Source organism: Globicephala melas, chromosome 12, assembly GCF_963455315.2.
Source record: "Globicephala melas chromosome 12, mGloMel1.2, whole genome shotgun sequence".
NCBI classification, from domain to species: Eukaryota; Metazoa; Chordata; class Mammalia; order Artiodactyla; family Delphinidae; genus Globicephala; species Globicephala melas.
Window position 1 is genome coordinate 60,881,816 of NC_083325.1, and position 21,209 is coordinate 60,903,024.

The following is a 21,209-nucleotide window of genomic DNA, read 5'->3' on the forward strand; positions in this document are numbered from 1 at the left end:
AAAAATAATCGGAATTTTATTTACTCAATGTTTTATTTCCTAGTATTGACTCTTACTATCATTACAGAAAAATCTTCTACAGAAATTACTCTCAAAGGATCCCAAGAAACGACCTAACACATTGAAAATACTGAAGACTTTGAAGGAGTGGAGTAATATTGCAGAGAAAAAGAAATGGAATACATGTTAGATACTTAAAAAAGTATCCTTCTTCTGATACTCCATTTTCCTATAACTGTCTAAAGTCTGCTTGGGAATATTAATGGTATTTATCTTCTATTTTCCTTTCTCCCTTAATTTTTTGCCACATTTGCAGAAAGGTTTGCATTTTTTCTTACTTCAAAAACATTCTTATATTTGCCTTCCCCTCGCTCATCTCCTTATTATGAAGATGGGGGGAAAAATGCCTCAAATTTTCTTTTTAATACCAATTAGTTAATCAATTAATGAATGACTATTTATTAAATACCTGCTGTTTCTAGGCCAAAAAGATATAAGATCTATCTCTGTCCAAAATAGCTAACAATCCAGCTGGAGAAATATGGTAACCATGAAAAGATAAGTATAATCACTTTGGAAAGCAATTTGGTATCATCTAGCAAAGTTACGTGTATATTGCCATTCCTGAAAAGACATCAGTTCCATTGCTACATACATGTGCACAGGAATGTTCATAGAAATGCCGTTTATTATAGTCAAAGGAACAGGAAACAACGCTAATGTGCACCAGAAGAAGAATGGATACATAAATTGTATTCACGCACTGGAATACTATATAGTGTTTTATAGTGAAAATGAAGGAATTACAGCTAAATGCTGTAACTAAATGCATGTAACTAACATGCCACGTCTCTCAGGAACATAATATTAAGCAAACAAAGCAGATTGCAGAAAATACTGTATAAAGTTCAGGAACATGCTACGTGAAATGTGTGCTTAGGTATTCAAACAAATGTGGTAAAACAATAAAGGGAAGGAAAGGATTGAGAACTATTATTATATTCTGATAGTGATTGGCTCTGAGGAGGGATGGGAGTGATGTGATTGGAGAAACGGACTTCCGAGGTAACAGTTAACTTTCTTTTCTTACACTGGCTGTTGAGTCCACTAGTGTTTACTGCATAATTATTCTATTTCTCTTAAATACATTTTGTACCTATTATAACAGACACTTTAAAGAGATGATAACTATGCTGTAAGACAGTAGCTGAGCATAGAAAACAATCAGTCTGGAGGGGTGAGATCACTCTATGCTGAGGACCCATGGCACAGGGCTTAGAAGTGACACTCCAGTGAGACTTCCAAGTATGTGAAGGATTTAGATGAATAGAGAGGAGAGCATTTGGGCAGTATGGGCAAGGGGCATGGAATGCGTTCTGGAAAAGATAGATTTGAGGAACATTGGGTATACTAGTTTGTTTCCTTGAATTGCTGTAGGGAATGCCGGAAAATAATATGAGCTGTATATTGGAAGAACCTGAGGGTTCCTTTAAGCTTTATAGCATCCAACTACCGTTCTAGAATTGTCGTATAATTTTACAATTTTTAAAATGAGCCAAATTTAGGCTTAGCAGAAGAATCATAGTAATAGATAATATTTTTGTGAAGGCTTATAGCAATTTCTAAAAAGTTACTAAAAGCATTTAATATGGTCTTCAACTCCCATGCAGTATTTGATTAAGGCAAGGTTCATCAATGGATACTAAAATTATTGGTTGAAAAGGCGTTGGGAAACAGGAGCCTCAAAAGGATTTAAATATAGTCCGACAGATGATATTACAAAGGGGAAAATGTATCTTTAAAATGGAAAGCTCTTATCACCACAATAATAAAGTAATTAAATTTAGTATCACTGAAAGTGGAAGAACCTAACATCATGACCCTCCTGATGTGATGTAAGAATTATACACTATCACCTATTTAGTTTTCTTGCCCAAAGTGTTTAACTGGAATTTAATCATGAGGAAATGATTAGACAAATCCTGAAAGAAGTCATTTGATAAGGTAATTAACTTGGATTTCTCAAAAAGTCAGTATCATGAAAAAAAAAAAAAGTAGGGGAATTCTTCTAAATACAGAGAGACTAGAAACATATAATGACCAAATGCAATGACCAAATGCAATGCTTGAATCTTGATTGTATACTGGATATAAAAAAAAAGAAAAACCCAGAAAATAGCTATAAAAGACATTTTTCAGGTAATTGAGAACATTTGAATATAGACTGCATATTAAATGATGTTATAGAATAATTGATAATTTTCTTAGGTGTGATAATGATATTATGGTCATGCCAGAAAATGTCTTATTCCTAGGCAATGCATGCAGAAATACTTAGGGGTGAAGTGGCATGACATATGCAACTTCCAAATGTTCAGCAAAAATCGATGATAATACATATATATATAGGAAGATAGTACATATATATATAGAAAGAGAGAGAGGAAATGTGGCAAAATGTTAACAATTGAAAAATTGATAAATCTAGGTGGACAATATAGAAGTGTTTTTTTGTATTATTCTTGGAGCTTTTCTGTAGGTTTGAAATTTTTCTGGGTGGAGAGAAATCTTTTTTAAGAAACTGATATTATCTGGATTTGATGAATAAGGCTAAACTCAAAAGAAAAACCAATGAATGTGGCAAATTAGTGTGAATGTGGCCTTATTTTTACCTTCTTTCATTTTTTAAATTTAAGTATAGTTGATTTGCATTATTATATTAGTTTCAAGTGTACAACATAGTGATTGAATACTTTTATATATCCTTCTCTCACTTTAATATTTCTACTACTATGAAGTAAATAAAGCATCCCTTGATGCTTTTATTTATTTGAGTATATATTTTCTCAGCCTCAAAACTATAGTAAATAAAAAGTATCCTCAGGCTTCCCTGGTGGCGCAGTGGTTAAGAATCCGCGTGCCAATGCAGGGGACACGGGTTCAAGCCCTGGTCCGGGAAGATCCCACATGCCGTGGAGCTACTAAGCCCATGCGCCACAACTACTGAGGCTGAGCTATAGAGCCCGCAAGCCACAACTACTGAGCCTGCGTGCCACAACTACTGAAGCCCACGTGCCTAGAGCCCAAGTTCCTCAACAAGAGAAGCCACCACAATGAGAAGCCCATGCACCGCAATGAAGAGTATCCCCCGCTCGCTACAACTAGAGAAAGCCTGCACACAGCAACAAAGACCCAACGCGGCCAAAATTAAATAAATTAAAAAAAAAAAGTACCCTCTTATCAGAGGAGGAGAGGGGCAAAGGCCAGGGACCTTATTTGCTAATTAAAACATACATACATGCAGAGATTTTGAAGAGCTATTGTGACCTAGCTGCTTCACTAGAAACAGAACTTCTAGGAAATTTTTATTACTAACCACACATATATTTTTTATTAAATGTGCACATATTTAACATAGGTACATATATATGTAGCTTACTCAGAGCATGTATGTTATTTGTGTTAGGTATATTTAGTATAAATACACATATAAAGTGTGTGTGTTTGTGTGTATGGCCAGCTATATAATTTGTGGGACCCAATGCAAAATGAAAATGTGAGGCCCTTGTTCAAAAATTAACATGGGGCCTTATGCAACCACACAGGTTGCGTGTCTATGAAGTCAGACTTGCGTGTACATACACATGTGTATACACACATATATACGTACATGCACACCTATGTATGAAATGTTTAGAAGTCTAAAAGCAAGCTTTTCCCAGACTCCATCATCCAGTGTACCTACCTGAGAGAGAAACTCATAGCATCTATTTCCCACTTGAGTGTTCAGCATAGCTTGAGGTTCTTGGCATGCTAACTTTTTCATTATGAATGTGGAATGATTTCAATATTATTCATATTTTAATACGTTTTTGTGTTAAAACATACACAAAAACAGAGACTAGAATAATGAAACTCTGTGTACTCATTACCCAGCTTCAACAGCTATCAATATTCTGTCTTTCCTGTTTCATTTACCCCTCCTTTTAAAAAATGTCTTTTGCTGGAGGATTTTAAATTTCAGGCATCGTATCATTTCACTTGTAAATACTTAAAGATGTATTTCTAACAGATCTTTTTAATTTTAACCAAACCACATCATTGTCACTCAACAAATTAATAAGATTTTCTTAACTATCATGTAATAATCAGCCTGTACTGAGTTTTCGTATCTCAAAAATGTCTTTCTGTAGATTAAGTCAGGATCCAACATTTCATTTAGTTGGTATGTCTCTTTTACTCTATAACATCCACCTCGTTTTTAACTTCTTTCCTCTTGCCATTTATTTGAGGAAGGAGTAGGTCACATATCCTACAGAATTTCCTTCACTTAGGATTTGGCTGATGGTATCCCCATGGTGTCTAGTTAGATCTAGAAACTTGATTTGATTCTGTTCTGAAATTTTTTTCTGAGAATACTCCTAGGTGATACTATATACCTTCTTTTGCTTCACTTCAGGAGGAACATGATGTCTGGTTGTTCTGCTTTCGGTGATTTTAAGTTTGGTCGGTGGCTTGTGGTGGTGTCATCTACTATGATCAGTCTTCCTTGTCAATCTTTCACCTAATGGTGTTAGCAGCCATTGATGATTATTGCCTGGATCCATTATTTCATTAGGGGTTGCAAAATAGTGATTTTTGGATTCTATCAAACCTCTCACATTTATCATCTGTGATTCTTCTATGAAGAACTTTCCCTAAAGTTGAATGGGACAGATGGGATAAATATTTATTAATTTTTAGAATGAAGTGGCATCCCAGTAACGTCCAAAGGTGACAAAGAGGTTTTTTTTTTTAGGCAGGAGTGTGATCCAACCTATACTTTGAAAGTGTTCAGACTGGGTTGGAGCAGGAAAAGACTATATTTGAAAGGTCAGAAGTCCGAGAGGCTAAGAGGGCCTGAACAATGGGAGGGGACAGAACCAAGAGGAGCTGGCAACTGACTGGATGTGAGGATTTAGGGAAATGTAAGCATCAGAGATTACCTCTAGGTTGGTTGGATGGTGAGTGCCAGGAGTATGATGCCATTAAAGAAGGTACAAATCTCAATCAAATTAACCCCGTCAAAGAGCCATGCATATTTCAGAGATATTTTGTCTCACACAGTTTTTAGCTAGAATTTAAGCCAATAGTGGGGCTGCTTTTCACATGTCAACAAGGTGAGGGGGAGCAGATTTGGGAGGTAAAACACTAGATCTCATTTGGAGATGCCAAGTTGGAGGTACTGCCATAAATTCAGGGGAGGGTGAAGAGCAGACTCTAGGAAATGCAGGAGAGGAACTTGAGAGAAGGGATGAACTGGAATCATACACAGAAGAGATGTGTATGTTATCTGGAGGTAAGCCCTGATGCTTAACTTTGAATCCAAGGGATTGCCCAGGGAGAGATTACATAGAGGAGAGGGCTCAGAAACAAAAGCACAGCAGACACCTCCATTTAGATATTTACTCTTTATATCATGTCAGTCCACTCCCTACGTCTGTGACCGTGAGCTGGCCCAGTCACGACATGTCTTCAGGATGGTCACAGATGCAGGGACTACAGTTGATAGATGTACAGAGGCCCCACTGTTGGCTTACACTCTGACTAAAAACCGTGTAATGGGTGAAACTCTGAGGCAAATCAGATATCTCTCAAATATGTGTGGCTCTTGAGGGGTCAGTTTGATTGAGACCTGTATTGGTTTTCTAGGGCTGCTGTAACCAGTGACCACAAAACTGATGACTGAAAGTGACACACATTTATTCTCTTACAGTTCAGGAGGCCTGAAGTCTGAAATGGGTTTCACTGGGCTCAAGTCAAAGTGTTGGCAGGGCTGTGCTCCTCTGGGGGCTCCCGTTCTGCATCTCACATTCAGCATTACCTGAATAGGCCCCAGCCACACAGGTCTGTTCAGGGTTACCTCAATAGGCTTTTGTGCTCAGTGGCGCTCGGCTATGGTTTCTACCTGAAATTCCCTTCAATCTTTTTTTTAAGTAACAGCTTTATTGAGACATAATTCACATACCATAAAATTCACCCCATTTAAAGTATACAGTTCAATGGTGTTTAGTATATTCAGAGTTGTGCAACCATCACCACAATCAATTTTTAAACATTTTTGTCACTCCAAAAAGAAACCCTGTACCCATTAGCAGCCATTCCTCATCTTCCTCCAACTCTAGGCAACCACCAATCTACTTTCTATCTCCATAGACTTGCCTATTCTGGACATTTTGTGTAAATGGAATCATACAGTATGTGGTCTTTTTCACTTAGTATGTTTTCATCTGTGGTATAGCATGGATGGAAATTCCTTTCCCTTTTATTGCCAAATGATATTCAGTTATATGGATATATCACATTTAATTCACCTATTCATCAGCTGATGGACATTTAGGTTTCTACTTTCTGGCTAGTATGAATAATGTTGCAATGACTATTGGTGTATGAGTTTTATCTGGACATGGTTCCATTTCTCTTGGGTATAACTTAAGAGTGGAAATGCTGGGTCATATTGTAACGCCTTCCTCATAACTGCATATCAAAGTTATGCTGAAAGCCCAAATTCAGTGCTGCTACCATAGTGTTCTACCATCTCCCACTCGGAATGAAACTTCTCCCTAATACTTCAGTTATTTAGTTCTTCAGCATTGTACCTACCAGTTTGCTTTGGAGCTCAGTTATTCCTGCATGGGTGTTTCCCTCCTTGTAAATTTCTGGAAAGCAGGGACAGGCTCTCTCATTTTGATTTGCCCCAAGGCAGCAAGTGTATTACCCTGCATTTAAGCAGGAACTCTATAAGTGCTTTTGAATTAGTAGGGAATAAAAGTGTTAAGAATTTCATATACTTGATCCTGCAAAATGTGTCTAATACTAAATAATAATAATGTTCACTGTAAAATTTCAACAATTAAATGTTGATAAATAACAAAGTAAAGGTGGGTATGGTAAACCAATTTAGTATATTAAAGTCTATTTATTTTGAATTTTAAAAGCTCCAGTATTTTGGGTTTATAAGTAGGAAAATGAAACATTTTAGAAATTCTAGATAGGACTCTGAAAATAAACATAGTACAATATAAACAAAAGTAAATGACAACAAGTAAATTTCTGGCCTCTGGCCTGGAAATGCAGACCACAACTCTGGTGGACTTATGGGTTCCATCAAGGTTATTCCTACATTCACAGCATATTTGTTCACAGACATATTCAAAATACTCTAGGCCACTGGGCAGGTTGCCCTACAGTCAGTAAGAGGAGAAAAGGAAGCCAGTTCCTAACTCCATTCTGTCTGAAATTATCCACATGGCGTTGGGTCTGTCCAAATGAATGTTGGTTTGTTGGCTGAAATGACAGGAAAGGATGTGACTATAATTCCAAGAAGAAGATATACTTTGTTTTAGCTGTTAATACAATGTTACGATTTTTTTAAATGGAAAAAGTAACTATCCGTTTTATCCAACTATATAAGCTCCAATATTTTATATATGTATTTATAGTCATAAAACTCATAATTCAGTTTCTAGATGAAGAACTGAGGCCCAGAAGTTAACTACGTTTTCAAGCTCTGCTGCATTTTATTTATTTATTTATTTATTTGATTGCATGGGGTCTTAGTTGAGGCAGGCAGCTTCCTTAGTTGTGGCATGTGAACTCTCAGTTGCGGCATGTGTGTGTTATCTAGTTCCCTGTCCAGGGCTCTAACCCCGGGCCCCTGTATTGGGAGCGTGGAGTCTTATCCACTGTGCCACCAGGAAGTCCCTCTGCTGCATTTTAGAATCAAGGGTAGTGATACACAGGCCACAGTGACCAATTACATCAGAATCTCTGGAGGTGGGACCTTTGTAATATCATGTTTTTTAAAGCTCCCCAAGTTAGACTTTAGAACAAGTGAACTAGGTCAAATTAGGTCAGAGGCTAATACAACTCATACCATTGATTATCTTAATTTGGGCAAGTGTAGGTTAGCTTCTGCTATGTTGTCAGGTATGCTGTTTATAATAAAAAGAGGCTGATCTCTTGCTCAATGCTACTGAAAGGTGAGCTGTAAAATTGTACAGATGAGGTCACAACTTGATCCGAAGAACAGTCATGCTCTAGTTTAACCTAGAGCACTAGTTCTCATCCACAGGTGATAATCAGACACATTCTTAGAACTTTAAAATAAATAGATATCCAGAAACTATCCTAGACTAGCTGAATCAAGTCACTAAGGGTGGCACCTGAGCTTGTGAACTTTAAAAAAGTTCATGATTTTGATGCCCAAACTTAGATGGAGTTCTCTAGAGGTGTGCCACATGGTATGTCTTTAGCTATATCTGGTTAAAATATAGGGAAGCAGAATTCAGCTTAAGACAGAAAAATAACTTTTAAAATGACTTAGAGCTACCCAGCAATGCAACGGTCCATTTTAAGGCAGTGAGCTCTCTGTGGCTGGAGGAATAAAGGCAGAGGTTGGATTACCACCTGCTAGGAATGTTGTCAAAGGGATTAAGAAGTTGGATCACCTGATATTTAAGGTTACTCCTAATTATTGTTTCTTTAGCCAAAATGGGCAATTGTTCACTTATAATGGATATACACATTGCTATGAAAACTCAACGATTTTACGGAATATCATAACTACTTTATTTCTAAAACTGATTAGAATTAAGTACTATTAATGGATCCTTGCCTCTGACATTACTCTTATTGAGGGGAATACTTTTCCCCTCCTTCTCATGCTTGCATGAAGGGAACTTCTTGCTCCTTGGAAGAGAGAAGTGTGGGAACAAGCTCTGTGAACCTGTATTCATTCCGTCTCAACAGAGAGGTGTCTCATCTGATGAGTGATTTTGGGAAAAGGAACTGAGCATGTATGGCCCCACCCCTGAGGGGTTGGTTCTCTCACCTTGAAAGCTAATGGTCTCCTAATGCAAAGATGGGCTCTGTCCCTCCGAGAAAAGGTCGGCAGTTCTCTCTAACCAGGGAGATCTCGCAGGGAGCATGACTGGAGAACAAGTCAACTAGCTCTTTATTTCATTGATAATAAAGCTGATATTTTGATCTCTAACTCCTATGTCTTATTTCTCAATTTGTTCCAAAGTGAATAAGAGAGTTGGTGTCCTTAAATCCCATAAACGTCACAAAAGAGTCATAAATTGTAATTGCCCATGTCTATAATACTTGTGTTCTGAAATGGCTTTCCATTATGTTTTTGAAGCCAGTGAACAATTATATTCTAAAGTACAAAGTACTTCTAATGTATAAAAACAATGAAACATATAAAGGCCCTCTTTCTTTACTGGTATCAAAAATTTGGAAATTCTAACTGCTCAACTGTCTAGGAAACAATAACATTTGCCAAGCTTCTACTTTATTGAGAATAATCTTAGTCATGATCTGCAGAAGTTGGTCCTGGGCAATTTGAAGACAGGTCTTCTTTATCTGTAATTTATGTGAGGAAAAGGAACAATTAATACAAATTGCATAGTATACTATTCTAGAAAATTATTTCAACATGACATGTATTTTGTAGCTGTGTTTGCTTCTTACTCTGCTAAACAAACCAGGAAAAGATACAACAATAACTCAAAATTCTTCACCTCTCATGTACAAAGTCCTTAAATTCAAGTTAGCAAAGCTGACTTGGGCAAGTGTGTTAGAAGAGAAAGCACTTGTGTCTGTTAAGACATTTGACGCATTTTAAACCACTTCTTTCCTTACAATGAAAAAACAATGGAGTGGATTTCAACATTCTGATTTTTATGGTTCAGGGATAGTATTCTACCTAAATACAAAAAAATTAGTTCTAAAAATTTACTATATTTTTCAGGTAGCTGAAGAGTCATGAAAAATAAAGCATGAAAAAAATTCAACATCCTGAAGTGATTAAAAACTCTATTTCTTTTGAAATAGAAGACTGAAAAATTCCCTTCTGCACATTCAGTTTCTGAAAAGTTAAAAGCACCTTTAATCAACCCTCAATTATTTCTCTGTCCACTATTTCTTTAAAGCATTCATCCAACATGGCCATTTGGAGGGAATAAAAAAATTTCCATTGTCTATGGGAAATGTGACTTTCATAAAAAATCAAAGCTAAAATCAATGTTTTGTGTTTGTACTCAATATTTTTAAAAAGTATAAAGTATCTTCTTACCTTCATAGGCTGTTCCACACCAAATACAATACAGATGTTCTTCTCTTAAATAACTAGTCAATATTTGTAATTTTTCCAGTACCTAGGTATAGGATACAAGCATATTAATAGTTCACATTGAACAGAATCTTGGTTTTCGGGTCTCTCAGATCATGCTGAATTACCCTAAGGCCCTAAATCTTCTACTACACGCTCAACCAGTTAGGAGAGGTGTCAAGGGCAGAATATATTAGAACATGTCCCAGTTTACCAGTTACCCTATTTTCACATCTATCAGACACAACAGAGACCCCTTGTTAACATTTCAACAATAGATCTTGGCTGGCTCTATTAGAATAAGCATCCTTTAAAGACCCCTTCTACTTTCAACAAATCTGGCTGAAACTGTCTCTCTCTACCACTAAAGTTCTCATCAATGGTCTCCCAGTTAAGTGGAACATACGGTTTTCAAATTGTGAACGTCTCCTACATACTCTTTTATACAAAGTAACCATAGAAATGTGTATTCTTTTCTTGAATAATCTCTACTTCCTTTGAATTGTGTCTTTTTGCTTTGTTTTGTTTGTGGGTGGGGGAGGGAGGTACTCAGAATCACTTCCAGGAGTTCAGCAGGAAACAAGGTAGAAATTAACATAAGTTACATTTGCGCCTAATCCATCATCCAAACTAAAACTGAGGTGAGAGGGTAGACTGAAGCTAAAATTATATTAAGTTTTGCTCTGGGGTTCATGAAATAAACCTGTAATGCAGTGGTTCTCAAGGGGTGATTTTTTCCCCTCGGGGGAAAATGTAGTAATGTCTGAAGACGTTTTCCATTGTCACAAGGGGGAAGTGCAATGGACATCTGGTGGGTGGAGGCCACAGATGCTCTCAGATATCTCACAATGCACAGAACGGCCCCCGACAACAAACAACTGCCCAGTTCAAAATGTTAATCGTGCCAAGGCTGAGACAGCCGGCTTACGGAACTGGTCCCAACACATACACTTAAGTCTTCACTCTTATATTCATCTTCATCTTGTTCTTTTTCTTCCTCTTCCTCTTCTTCAGTTTCCTCTTCAAGCCTCAACCAGTACCATGCCTCCCTGGGAACCTGAATATTCTGAAAATGTAGAATTATTCCCAATTAAACACAGCTAAACATAACTCTATCACAAGTATGCTCCTCTCAACATGAATTCATTCTCTCAATTAAATATTTACTGAGTGCTGCTTTAAGAGTAAAGCACTATGAACTATGGGGATGCAAAACCCAGTTAGAATACTGCCTCCCAGGTGCTGACAATCTAGTAGGGAAAAGAAGCTATGGGTATAAGTAGCTTAATGGGTATAAAATGATACATATCAGTGAGGAAATCTTCAGTATCACGACACATATTCAAAATAATGTCCTATGGAAATAGAGAAAAGAGAGATTGCTTCCAGCAATCTATTTACATATGAAGGGAATTTTACAAACATTTTTGAGACTTTTGTTTTTAATTGAAGGAAACTTTTTTATTCTTTTTTTTAAAAAATTTATTTATTTATTTTTTTGGCTGCATTGGGTCTTCGTTGCTGCGAGTGGGCTTTCTCTAGTTGCGGTGAGCGGGGGCTACTCTTCATTGCGGTGCGAGCGCTTCTCACTGCGGTGGCTTCTCTTGTTGAGGAGCACGGGCTCTAGGCACGCAGGCTTCAGTAGTTGTGGCTCACGGGCTCTAGAGCACAGGCTTAGTAATTGTGGCGCACGGGCTTAGTTGCTCTGCAGCATGTGGAATCTTCCCGGACCAGGGATTGAACCCATGTCCCCTGCAATGGCAGGCAGATTCTTAATCATTGCACCACCACGGAAGTCCCCATTGTTGAGACTTTATTTTATTTTATTTATTTATTTTTAAAATAAATAAATTTATTTATTTTGGCTGCGTTGGGTCTTCGTTGCTGCGGGCGGGCTTTCTCTAGTTGCGGCGAGCGGGGCTACTCTTCATTGTGGTGCTTGGGCTTCTCATTCCAATGGCTTCTCTTGTTGAGGAGCACGGACTCTAGGCACGCAGGCTTCAGTAGTTGTGGCATGTGGGCTCAGTAGTTGTGGCTCGCAGGCTGCAGAGCACAGGCTCAGTAGTTGCGGTGCACGGGCTTAGTTGCTCTGCGGCATGTTGGTCTTCCCAGACCAGGGCTTGAACCCGTGTCCCCTGCATTGGCAGGTGGATTCTTAACCACTGTGCCACCAGGGAAGCCCCCCACTTTTATCTATCTATCTATCTATTTATTTATGGCTGTGTTGGGTCTTTGTTGCTGCAGGCGGGCTTTCTCTAGTGGCAAGCGGGGCTACTCTTCATTGCGGTGCGCGGGCTTCTCATTGCGGTGGCTTCTCTTTGTTGTGGAGCACGGGCCCTAGAGCGTGCAGGCTTCAGTAGTTGTAGCACACAGGCTCAGTGGTTGTGGCTCATGGGCTGTAGAGCACAGGCTCAGTAGTTGTGGAGCACGGGCTTAGTTGCTCTGCGGCATGTGGGATCTTCCCGGACCAGGGCTCGAACCCATGTCCCCTGCATTGGCAGGTGGATTCTTAACTACTGCACCACCAGGGAAGTCCAAAGCCCTCCATTTTTGAGACTTTAAATGAAGTTATTTTATTTTGATGGTAATTGAACCATCAAAATAAAAAAGAAATGAAATCAAATCAAAAATTGAATTTTAAGAACCATTCAAATCTGAACTAGATAGTAGTCTACCATGATTTTACTAGTTAGAGACACATATGGTATTGGATATGGACTGAAAATAGGCTATTCTGGTTAACCGAATATCCTGGTGAACAGAATTTCCACACATAATAGCCCTGAGTAATCAATATTCAAATAAGTGGAGAACAGTTAAGTGTAAAAATGGTAATTTACCCATAGAGGATAATTCAGACTACTCAGGTTCCTGCAGAGAACAAGTCATTATTATGAGTATCAGTTATCATAGATCAATAATGCATCTTAAATGAAAGCTTTAGTGGGTAGATACACCAGGCTTGGAGTTCTCTCTTTCTCTCTCTCTTTTTAACAATAAAAATACACAGCAAATCACACTGGGTGCCAAAACACTTTACCAAACTGAAAGCAGGTAAAAGACTTACCTTCTGAGTATCCAACTGTTGACAGGCTCTCTGGCTTCTTCTAAGATCTCCTTCTAGCTTCATTTCATCTTGCTTATTTTTAAGTCGCATTCTGATTCAAAGAAAAAAAATAGTACACTAGAGGTCTGTGCTCTCTTCATCCATTTTATATGTCCAAGTACCAGAAAACATACCACAATAAAGAAAAGGTGAAACTATAAACTGCTAAAATACCGAAACTGTTCTGCAGCTCTTTCTTCAACTTCTTTTTTCATGTGAATCTTTCTTCTGTAGCTTTCCAATTTTTCCTCTGCTTTCCGTTTTAGTAATGCCTCATGACCAATGCCACTTTTTCCTGCTCAAACAGGAAACACTGATGAGAAATGTACTGACTTTATATTTCAAAACATGACAACTTAAAATTTCTTTTTCTGGCCACACCTTGCGGCTTGTGGGTTCCTAGTTCCCCAACCAGGGATTGAACCCGAGCCCTAGGCAGTGAAAGCGCCAAGTCCTAACTGTTGGACTGCCAGGGAATTTCCTAAATACTTACAGATTAAATGCAATTCTAATTTGAGTACAGTCACTCAAAATCATTTGATAAGAAGGATGGGAGAAAACACTAGAGATTTTTTTTAACCCAAACACATAATTTGATTTTTACAAAGATCATTGGTCTGATCTAATAAGATGGTAATACTATACACATTTTTTTCAAATTGGGAAAACAGTATCAACTGTCATACTTACATATAAATATGCTGAACAAATAAAGTATATATTTTTTCTCTTTAATTTGTCCAAAGTATTAAGAAAAACATTTAATGGATACATCTGTCTCAGGATACTTTTAGGACACTCAGTGGACAAAAATAGCTTTGTGTTGTTAATGGTTACAACACTTTTTCCCCTATTTTTATGATTAAAATTTTATTTTATACTGACTAAAACTTGTATTTTTAGTTTAAAAGGTCTAGAAATTTAACTAAGAAACATTTTACTGAGGGTGTCTTATGATAAGAACTGTAACAGTACCACCATAAAAAAGTATTTATTAAGCAAATATATGTGCTAAATTTAAGTGTAAGTTGTTATTACTGGTAAATAGCCTCAAAAATAATTACATACCTGTTTTGACATTAAGAGGAATTGGTTCAACAATACCGTCTCCTAAAAAAAAAAATAGAGAACAAAACACAAACTACTTCAGAAATTCTTCCTCAAACTACAGGCAGGTGCAGTATGCAACTTTATAATGTTCTATACTTATCCCCTTCAGTTTCAATGATACTCAAAACTGTAACTGAACATCAATACTCTACAATCAACTACCACCCTTGCCTTCAAATACTTAGTCCTCGATAAGGCTGATCCACAGCCTGCAACGCCACCTCAAGGTAGGAAGGATTTTAAGAAGTGAAAACACTGATATATATCCAGGAGGGTGGGAGCCACAAGAGAGAGCAAAGCCTTGCGAGGTGAAGGTCAAAGCAATGACAATAAAGGAGAGGAGAGGAGATAAACAGCTTACAGAAGCTACTATACGTATATGGCCTCTATCTCTTAATAAGCAATCTCATTCCTAAAAGAGAGGTGAGAACTGAGCTTCTCCAGCTGAGGGGTCACTCAGGCAGCTGCCACAGGTACAGAGCAAGCAGGGCAGAGTCCTGCCATCATCTTCGATGTTGCTTCACTGTCCTTTGGGCCACTGTACTTCTTAACCCTTCTCTTGTCACCATTCTTAGCTGCTGCCTCCATTGTAAGCCTCGTCCATCCCACTTGTTAGCGCCTTTGAGGCCGAGCTGGGCAGATAAACAGCTCTTGATGGCACATGTCTAAAGTGGATGTGGGAAGATGGAAGTTCTCCATAAGCTTGCCAGCAACAGTAAGCCTAGGAAGCTTAAGTTGTTTCAATTTCTGTGTAGAGGGACAGAGATTAAAGAGTCATCACTGGTACTCATCAATAAATTACAGCTGTTTATTTCTGGCTGTGACTCACCACTTTTGCCGAGGGCCTGACCACTTTTATATCCCATCTTCTGGAGCAAAGCAAACCCTTTGTTTTCACAGCCTAGTGCATTCTTCAGTCCAATGTCACGTCTCTCTTGTTCTTCTTCTTTTAAACTCTTCCGCTTATTTTTCAAATTAGCTTCCTGTTGCTTTTCTTCTTTTCGATGGGCTTCTCGGATTTGCCTCAGCATTGGCAAGCCTGGTCTGATATCTTCTCTGAAGAATGAGGGAAAAGGTTATTTTGGACCAGTACATGCAAGTTTCTCATAGCTTTGCCACTTACTCACTTGACACTACTTAATATTTCAGTGCTACCTCTAGGAGCATCTTTGTTAGAACATAACCAATGTCCTTTGAGAATGGCTGTGTTAGTTAAAATGATGAAGGCTGGTACCATATTGTAAGAAACTAAAAGTACAGAGTTGAAGAAATTAGAAATAGTAGGTTCAAACTAATTTTTCTAAGAGGTTGGCTATAATAAAAAGCAAAGCTGGACAGCAGGTATTAAGATGCGATGAGATGAAATGAAGTAAAACAGTAAATATCCTTGGAAAAGGGGAATAAAAAGAATCAAGGGCAGGAAAAAAACACCTAGCATTAAAAAGGAAGAAGAGATTTCTAGTATCTTTGTACTATAGACATGTAGGAAGTATTTCCATGAAGCAATAAGACTAACTTCCAACCTCACCTTTAAAATCAGTGGCATTGCTTAGGGCTTCCCTGGTGGCGCAGTGGTTGGGAGTCCGCCTGCCAATGCAGGGGACATGGGTTTGAGCCCTGGTCCGGTTGGATCCCACATGCCACGGAGCGACTGGGCCTGTGCACCACAGCTGCTGGGCCTGTGCTCTGGAGCTTGCATGCCACAACTACTGAACCCCACTCACCTGGAGCCCGTGCTCCGAAACGGGAGAGGCCACGGCAGTGAGAGGCCCACAAACTGCGGCGAGTAGTGGCCCCTGCTTACTGCAGCTGGAAGGGGGCTGCGCAGCAGCAAAGACCCAATGCAGCCAAAAATAAATAAATTAAATAAATAAATTTATAAAAAATAAAAACATATAAAATCAATGGCATTGCTGAAAAGTCTCCACTAATGTCTTACACATACCATTTCATGGAGTGTGCATATTTACTTACTGGACATTAATGAAGGAATCAGACATATAGTCCTCCTCTTCTGCCATTTTCAGCTTCATATGGCAAAACCATCTACAAATCAAATAGGATAAAGTAACGATTACTAATTTTCAGTTTACCAAAATGGAAATAAACCTGTATGCATTCCCAGCCATGACCTTTCTCTAGAGCTCTACTCCATATTCAAGTGTCCTTTTGACATCCTTCTGGGTGGAGCTCTCAAACTCAATAATCCAAACAACTCATTCTCTTCCCCCTCCCAAGACCTCCTTCATCCCTGTATTTCCAAATTAACGTCACCACTATCTCCCCCTTCCTGACCTCTTATAAACCTCTGTCAACTCTTCCTCCGTATTATCCCCCATAGGCATTTTTTCCTATAGTTGTGACCACTGCTTTCGTTCAGGCATTTTTTTCTCACCTGAACTATTACAACTGCTTCCTAATTGGTCTCATTGCCTTTGGCCTCTCCTCCTCCAACCCATCCTCTAGAACCTCTCCAGAGTGGTTTTTTAAAAACATGTCAGGACATGTTACTTGCCAGTTTCAAATCCTTTGTAAACTTTACCCTGTGGGCAGTGGAGGAACCATCATTTTCACATGGTAGCCAGAGAGATCCTTCATAATCTGACCTCTGACTCTCCTCTAGGACTCATTAGTCACGCCACATGGTCTCTCTCATTGCCCTCTGAACACACCACAGACAGTTCCCTCCTCCTAGGCCTAGGCTACCCTCCTTCACAAAAGCCTGTCCTGACCACTTCAGGCCTCTCTCCACAGCACTTTATGTTCAAGCTGTTCATTTGTAACTTGATATAGTTAACACTTCACTTATGTGGAAACACTTTTGAGGACAGTTTCTATCCGAAGTAGTTAAAATCATGTAATTATAAAGTACACTTCAAACTTTACTGTGTATATGAATTGCCCTGGGATCTTCTTAAAATGCAGAGTCTGATTCTGAGCTGGAGCTTGAGGTCCTGCATTTCTAACAGGTGCCCAGGTGCTGTCAATGCTGCTGGTCCAGTTCCTGGATACAAAAGTGGAGTCACTTGTTGCAGTGCACATATGCTGTTTTGGCCTGCTCACCATCCTTCCCTTTGGAAACCCGGCCTTCTGCCCTCCTTGTGGTTCTAGTGGAAGGTGGCAATCTTAGTACCATATACTCTCTTGGGCACAAGATGGCCAGTTATAGTACCTTATGTCCTAGCAAAGGCGAGGGGATGACCTAAACAGGGCAAGTAAGCATCTCTTTCCCTAATGATACGAATATATGGATCGCAGGGAAAAGAAGCTCTCTTTGTTGGGGTTTCTAAACTGGAAGTATGTGAAGCTGGGCTGTGGATGGCCATCTTCTTGGTCATTCGAAGAGATCCTGTTCTGCAGAATGAAGCCAGATAGAGACAGGCCTAAAGGCAATGAGTCTCCAACCCTAGTTCTCAAGGCCCTGATTCCTGCAGCTCTTTCTTTAATGCTATGACCTACCATTCTTCCCAGCTACATAGGCTGATAAGTTTCCTCATTATTTAAGCTTGTTTGAACAGGGGTTCTGTCAACTGTAACCAAGAGTCTGGACAATTACATTGGATGAAAACAGTATTACTGTACTGGTTTTTATATTTTTAATGTATATCTTCCCAACTAGGCTGTAAACCACAAAGATAAGTCCCCTGTATACCCTCTGCCTACCACTGTGTCCCAAACATCATAAATCCTCAGTGTTTAGCTATGATGAGGATAAGAAGGGTCTTTAATTATATTTCTGATTTTGTAGTAACGGAATACTTTCTTCCTGTGTCGCCATGTCTTCTTTTTTTAAAATCTTCTTGTAAATCTATCAATACAGAAAACTGCATAAAATAAATGTGTAGCTTCGTGCATTTTTATGAGGCAAACACTCTTGTAACCATGTGGTAGCCTCCAAGATGGCCCCCAGTGATTTTTACCTCTTGGTTTTCAACATCCTTCCACAGTGAACGGGTTGACTTATGTAACCAACAGAATATTGAAGAAATGGTGGAGTGTGACTTCTTGGTCACAAAAGACACTACAGCTCTTAGATCACTCTAACTCTGAAGTTAGTTAGATCACTCCCTCTGAAGGAAGTCAGCTGTTATATAGTAAGGATATTTAAGCAGATCTATGGAGAAGTCCACTCAGGAGGAACTGAGGCCTCCTGTTGACAACAAGCACAAACTTGGGAGTGACATGAGTGAGTCACCTTGGAAATGGATCCTCCGGCCCCAGTCAAGCCTTCAGATGCTCACTGTGGGCTGGCATCTTCCTTACAACTTCTTTTTTTAATTTTAATTTTTTGATTGTTTATTACTTTTTGGCCGCGTGGTGCGGCATGTGGGAGCTTAGTTCCCCAAGCAGGGATCGAACCCACGCCCCCTGCACTGCAAGCACAGAGTCTTAACCACTGGACCACCAGGGAAGTCCCCATTACAACTTCTTAAATTCCAAGCTAAGTTAAACCACTAACAAACTCCTGACCCACAGAAACTGTGAGATAATAAACGATTATAGTTATTTCAAGTTGCTAAACTTGAATAATTTGTTCTACAGCAAAAGATAATAGAAATCATCACCCATATCAGCAGATAGAACCTTGTCAGCCCCCCAGAAGCCCTCCCTGTCCCCTACCCTGTCACACGCCTTCCAGTCACTTCCTTTTCCTTATGGTTTCATCACCCACACATGCATCCTTAAACATTACAGCTTAGTTTTGCCTAATTTTCCTTTTATTATAATAGAATAAGTTAAAAGTATGTAAGATTATATCCAGCACTTGTGGTAATTCACCCACTGTCTCTAAACCTCAGATTCTTCATTTGTAATAACAGTATTTTTATATATAATGATCTAGCACCTACCGAGTGTATCAAACATTTTTATCCCATTTAATTACCATTAACCACTCTGTAAGGTACGGACAGTTAGTCCTGCTTTAATTAAGACTCAGTATGGCTAAATGACTTGCTCAACACCACAAAAAATCCAGGTCTCAGAGCTCTTTCTACTGCAAATAGGATTCGATTATTTTTAAGGGAACTACTTAGCTCTAAAGTGCTATGCAGAGGGGTTACAGGTTTTTTAAACCCCCTTTTTATGGGTACACTATACTTTAGCATCATCTGTTCCCATAAGTATAAGGATAAACTTCACAAGGTGATAATCCTGGCAGAATGACGGTGGCTTGGATCACAGTGACAGCAGTGTAAGTGGTGAGAAATGATCGGATTCTGGGTATATTCTGAAGATAGAGGTAACGGGATTTGCTGCTGGATTGGCGGCGGGGTGGGAAAGATCGATGTCAAGGATTACTAAAAGGCTTTTGGTCTGAATACCTGGAAGAATGGAGTTACTAGTTTTTGAGAGCGGTTAGACTGTAGCATCAGGTTTTGTTTTTGTTTTGTTTTTTGGCAGATAGTGGACAGGGAGGTGGCAATAAGAGTGCTGCTTCACATGTACAGAGAGTCCCATTACACATCCAAGTGGAGAGATGGACTAAGTAGTTGGATGTACAGTAGAAAGGTGACAAGAAGCGCGTCAGACCCAAACACTCCTCTCAGGGGCCGCTGATCCCTTCCCTGTCGCGCCCCTCCCAGGTGCAAGCGTGCCACAGACGCGACCACTCACGGGTGGGAATATTGGTGATGGTGTGATGGGTAGTCACAGCCAGTGCACAGATCACCGCCCTTCATCATTTCACCAGGCGCCCACAGCTCCTTACCTGGCAGCTGTACTCTCCCCAGGCCAGCTCGCGAAAGCTAGCGCTGCGCAGACGCTCACCAACCTGCGCGGGACCTCTGGGCCTTCGCTCCCACCTGAGTTTCCGCGGCCAGTGTCAATTGGAAATCGGAGGCAGGCGGGGCCAGGCGGACGTGGTTAAGTGCGCTTGCGCAGGATCAGCCTTCCGCGCACGCGCTCTCCTCGCGCTTCCGGCTGGGAGAAGTGTGGGAGGCGGGGCATCCGGGTCCCTTAGCGGCTTCTTCTAGACGCGGAGCTCGGCTCGTCTACCTTTGCCAGACTAGGAGGTAAGGCCGACCCGTCCGCCACCGTAGCGTGCACGTTGACACACATACACGCACACACGCGCGCGCACACACCCCAAGGCCCCCACTAGGTTGTCAGAGGTCTGGGGACGGAATTCGAGTTCGTAATGAACATTTGCCCTTTTCAGGCGCCGGACTTGGTTCCGAGTCGCCGCCTCCTGGGGTTGACAGACCGGGTGACCCGGCCGAGGCCTGAGACGGCCTCGGGCCCGGCGCTGCGCTGCCTTCCTCCAGATAGCCGGTTTACCCGGACCTGCAGTGCGCGCGGCCTCTGCCAGCTGCGTTCCTGGACCGCCTGGCGTTGTAGCTGAAGCTTCGGCCGCGGGGACCTGGCCTCCCGCCGCCACCTCATCCCCGTAGGAAGACTCTCGGAGCCTTCCAGTGTGGGATCTGTCTGCTGGGACGTTTTGACCTCCTCCTGGGGCAGGTGCAGCAGGGGAAGCGGAAGGGTGCTGTGCACCGAGCAGTGGAAGAGGAAAAAGGAGGATGGGTTGTCAGGCCCGGCTGGTGTTTGATCTCGGTGCTTCAGTTTTCCCGTTTATGGAATGGGTTAATGACGTATTTTGCTAGGCATTTTCCTTCTGGAATAATGCCTTATTTGCAATATTTATCTTAATTTTCCGTTGAACCCATTCTTCATTCTTCCTCACCAAGCATGACTTTCCTTTGTTTTTGTTTGCACCCTTATCCTTTAAAATTAGGTTCTCAGGTTTTGCCTCAAGGAAGTTATGTAAGTTTCCTCCAAATGAAATGAGAAGCAAAGCCTTATTTTTCATTTCTTAGTGATTACATTTGTTAAGTTTGA

At 40.1% G+C, this 21,209-nt stretch overlaps 3 protein-coding genes across 6 annotated transcripts in view; 2 read left to right on the forward strand and 1 right to left on the reverse strand.

Moving 5' to 3' along the window:
• EIF2AK2 (eukaryotic translation initiation factor 2 alpha kinase 2) overlaps window positions 1-6,938 on the forward strand; it is a 38,270-nt gene extending 31,332 nt beyond the window's left edge. For 2 of the 3 annotated variants that reach the window (XM_030857922.3, XM_030857924.3), the window contains exon 16: window positions 68-6,938. In XM_030857922.3, coding sequence (XP_030713782.1) covers window positions 68-190 — 123 coding nt within the window. In that variant the 3' untranslated portion in view covers window positions 191-6,938. The remainder of the gene's footprint in view (window positions 1-67) is intronic. The other variant, XM_060309055.2, reaches the window with a different exon arrangement.
• GPATCH11 (G-patch domain containing 11) lies at window positions 5,203-20,217 on the reverse strand. Its single transcript, XM_030857933.3, has 9 exons — window positions 20,083-20,217; window positions 16,347-16,418; window positions 15,202-15,428; window positions 14,331-14,372; window positions 13,437-13,557; window positions 13,224-13,314; window positions 11,106-11,222; window positions 10,121-10,202; window positions 5,203-9,408 (listed from the first exon to the last, which is right to left on the reverse strand). The coding sequence occupies exons 2-9, from the start codon at window positions 16,403-16,405 to the stop codon at window positions 9,353-9,355; spliced, it is 795 nt and encodes a 264-aa protein (XP_030713793.1). The 5' UTR covers window positions 16,406-16,418; window positions 20,083-20,217; the 3' UTR covers window positions 5,203-9,352.
• Window positions 20,218-20,319: 102 nt separating this feature from the next.
• Window positions 20,320-21,209, forward strand: part of HEATR5B (HEAT repeat containing 5B) — an 86,313-nt gene continuing 85,423 nt past the window's right edge. Inside the window, exon 1 of one of the 2 annotated variants that reach the window (XM_030857930.2) lies at window positions 20,320-20,386. The gene's annotated coding sequence lies outside the window, so the exon portion shown is untranslated. Of the gene's footprint in view, window positions 20,387-20,558; window positions 20,832-21,209 lie in introns of those variants that run through there. The other variant, XM_060309218.1, reaches the window with a different exon arrangement.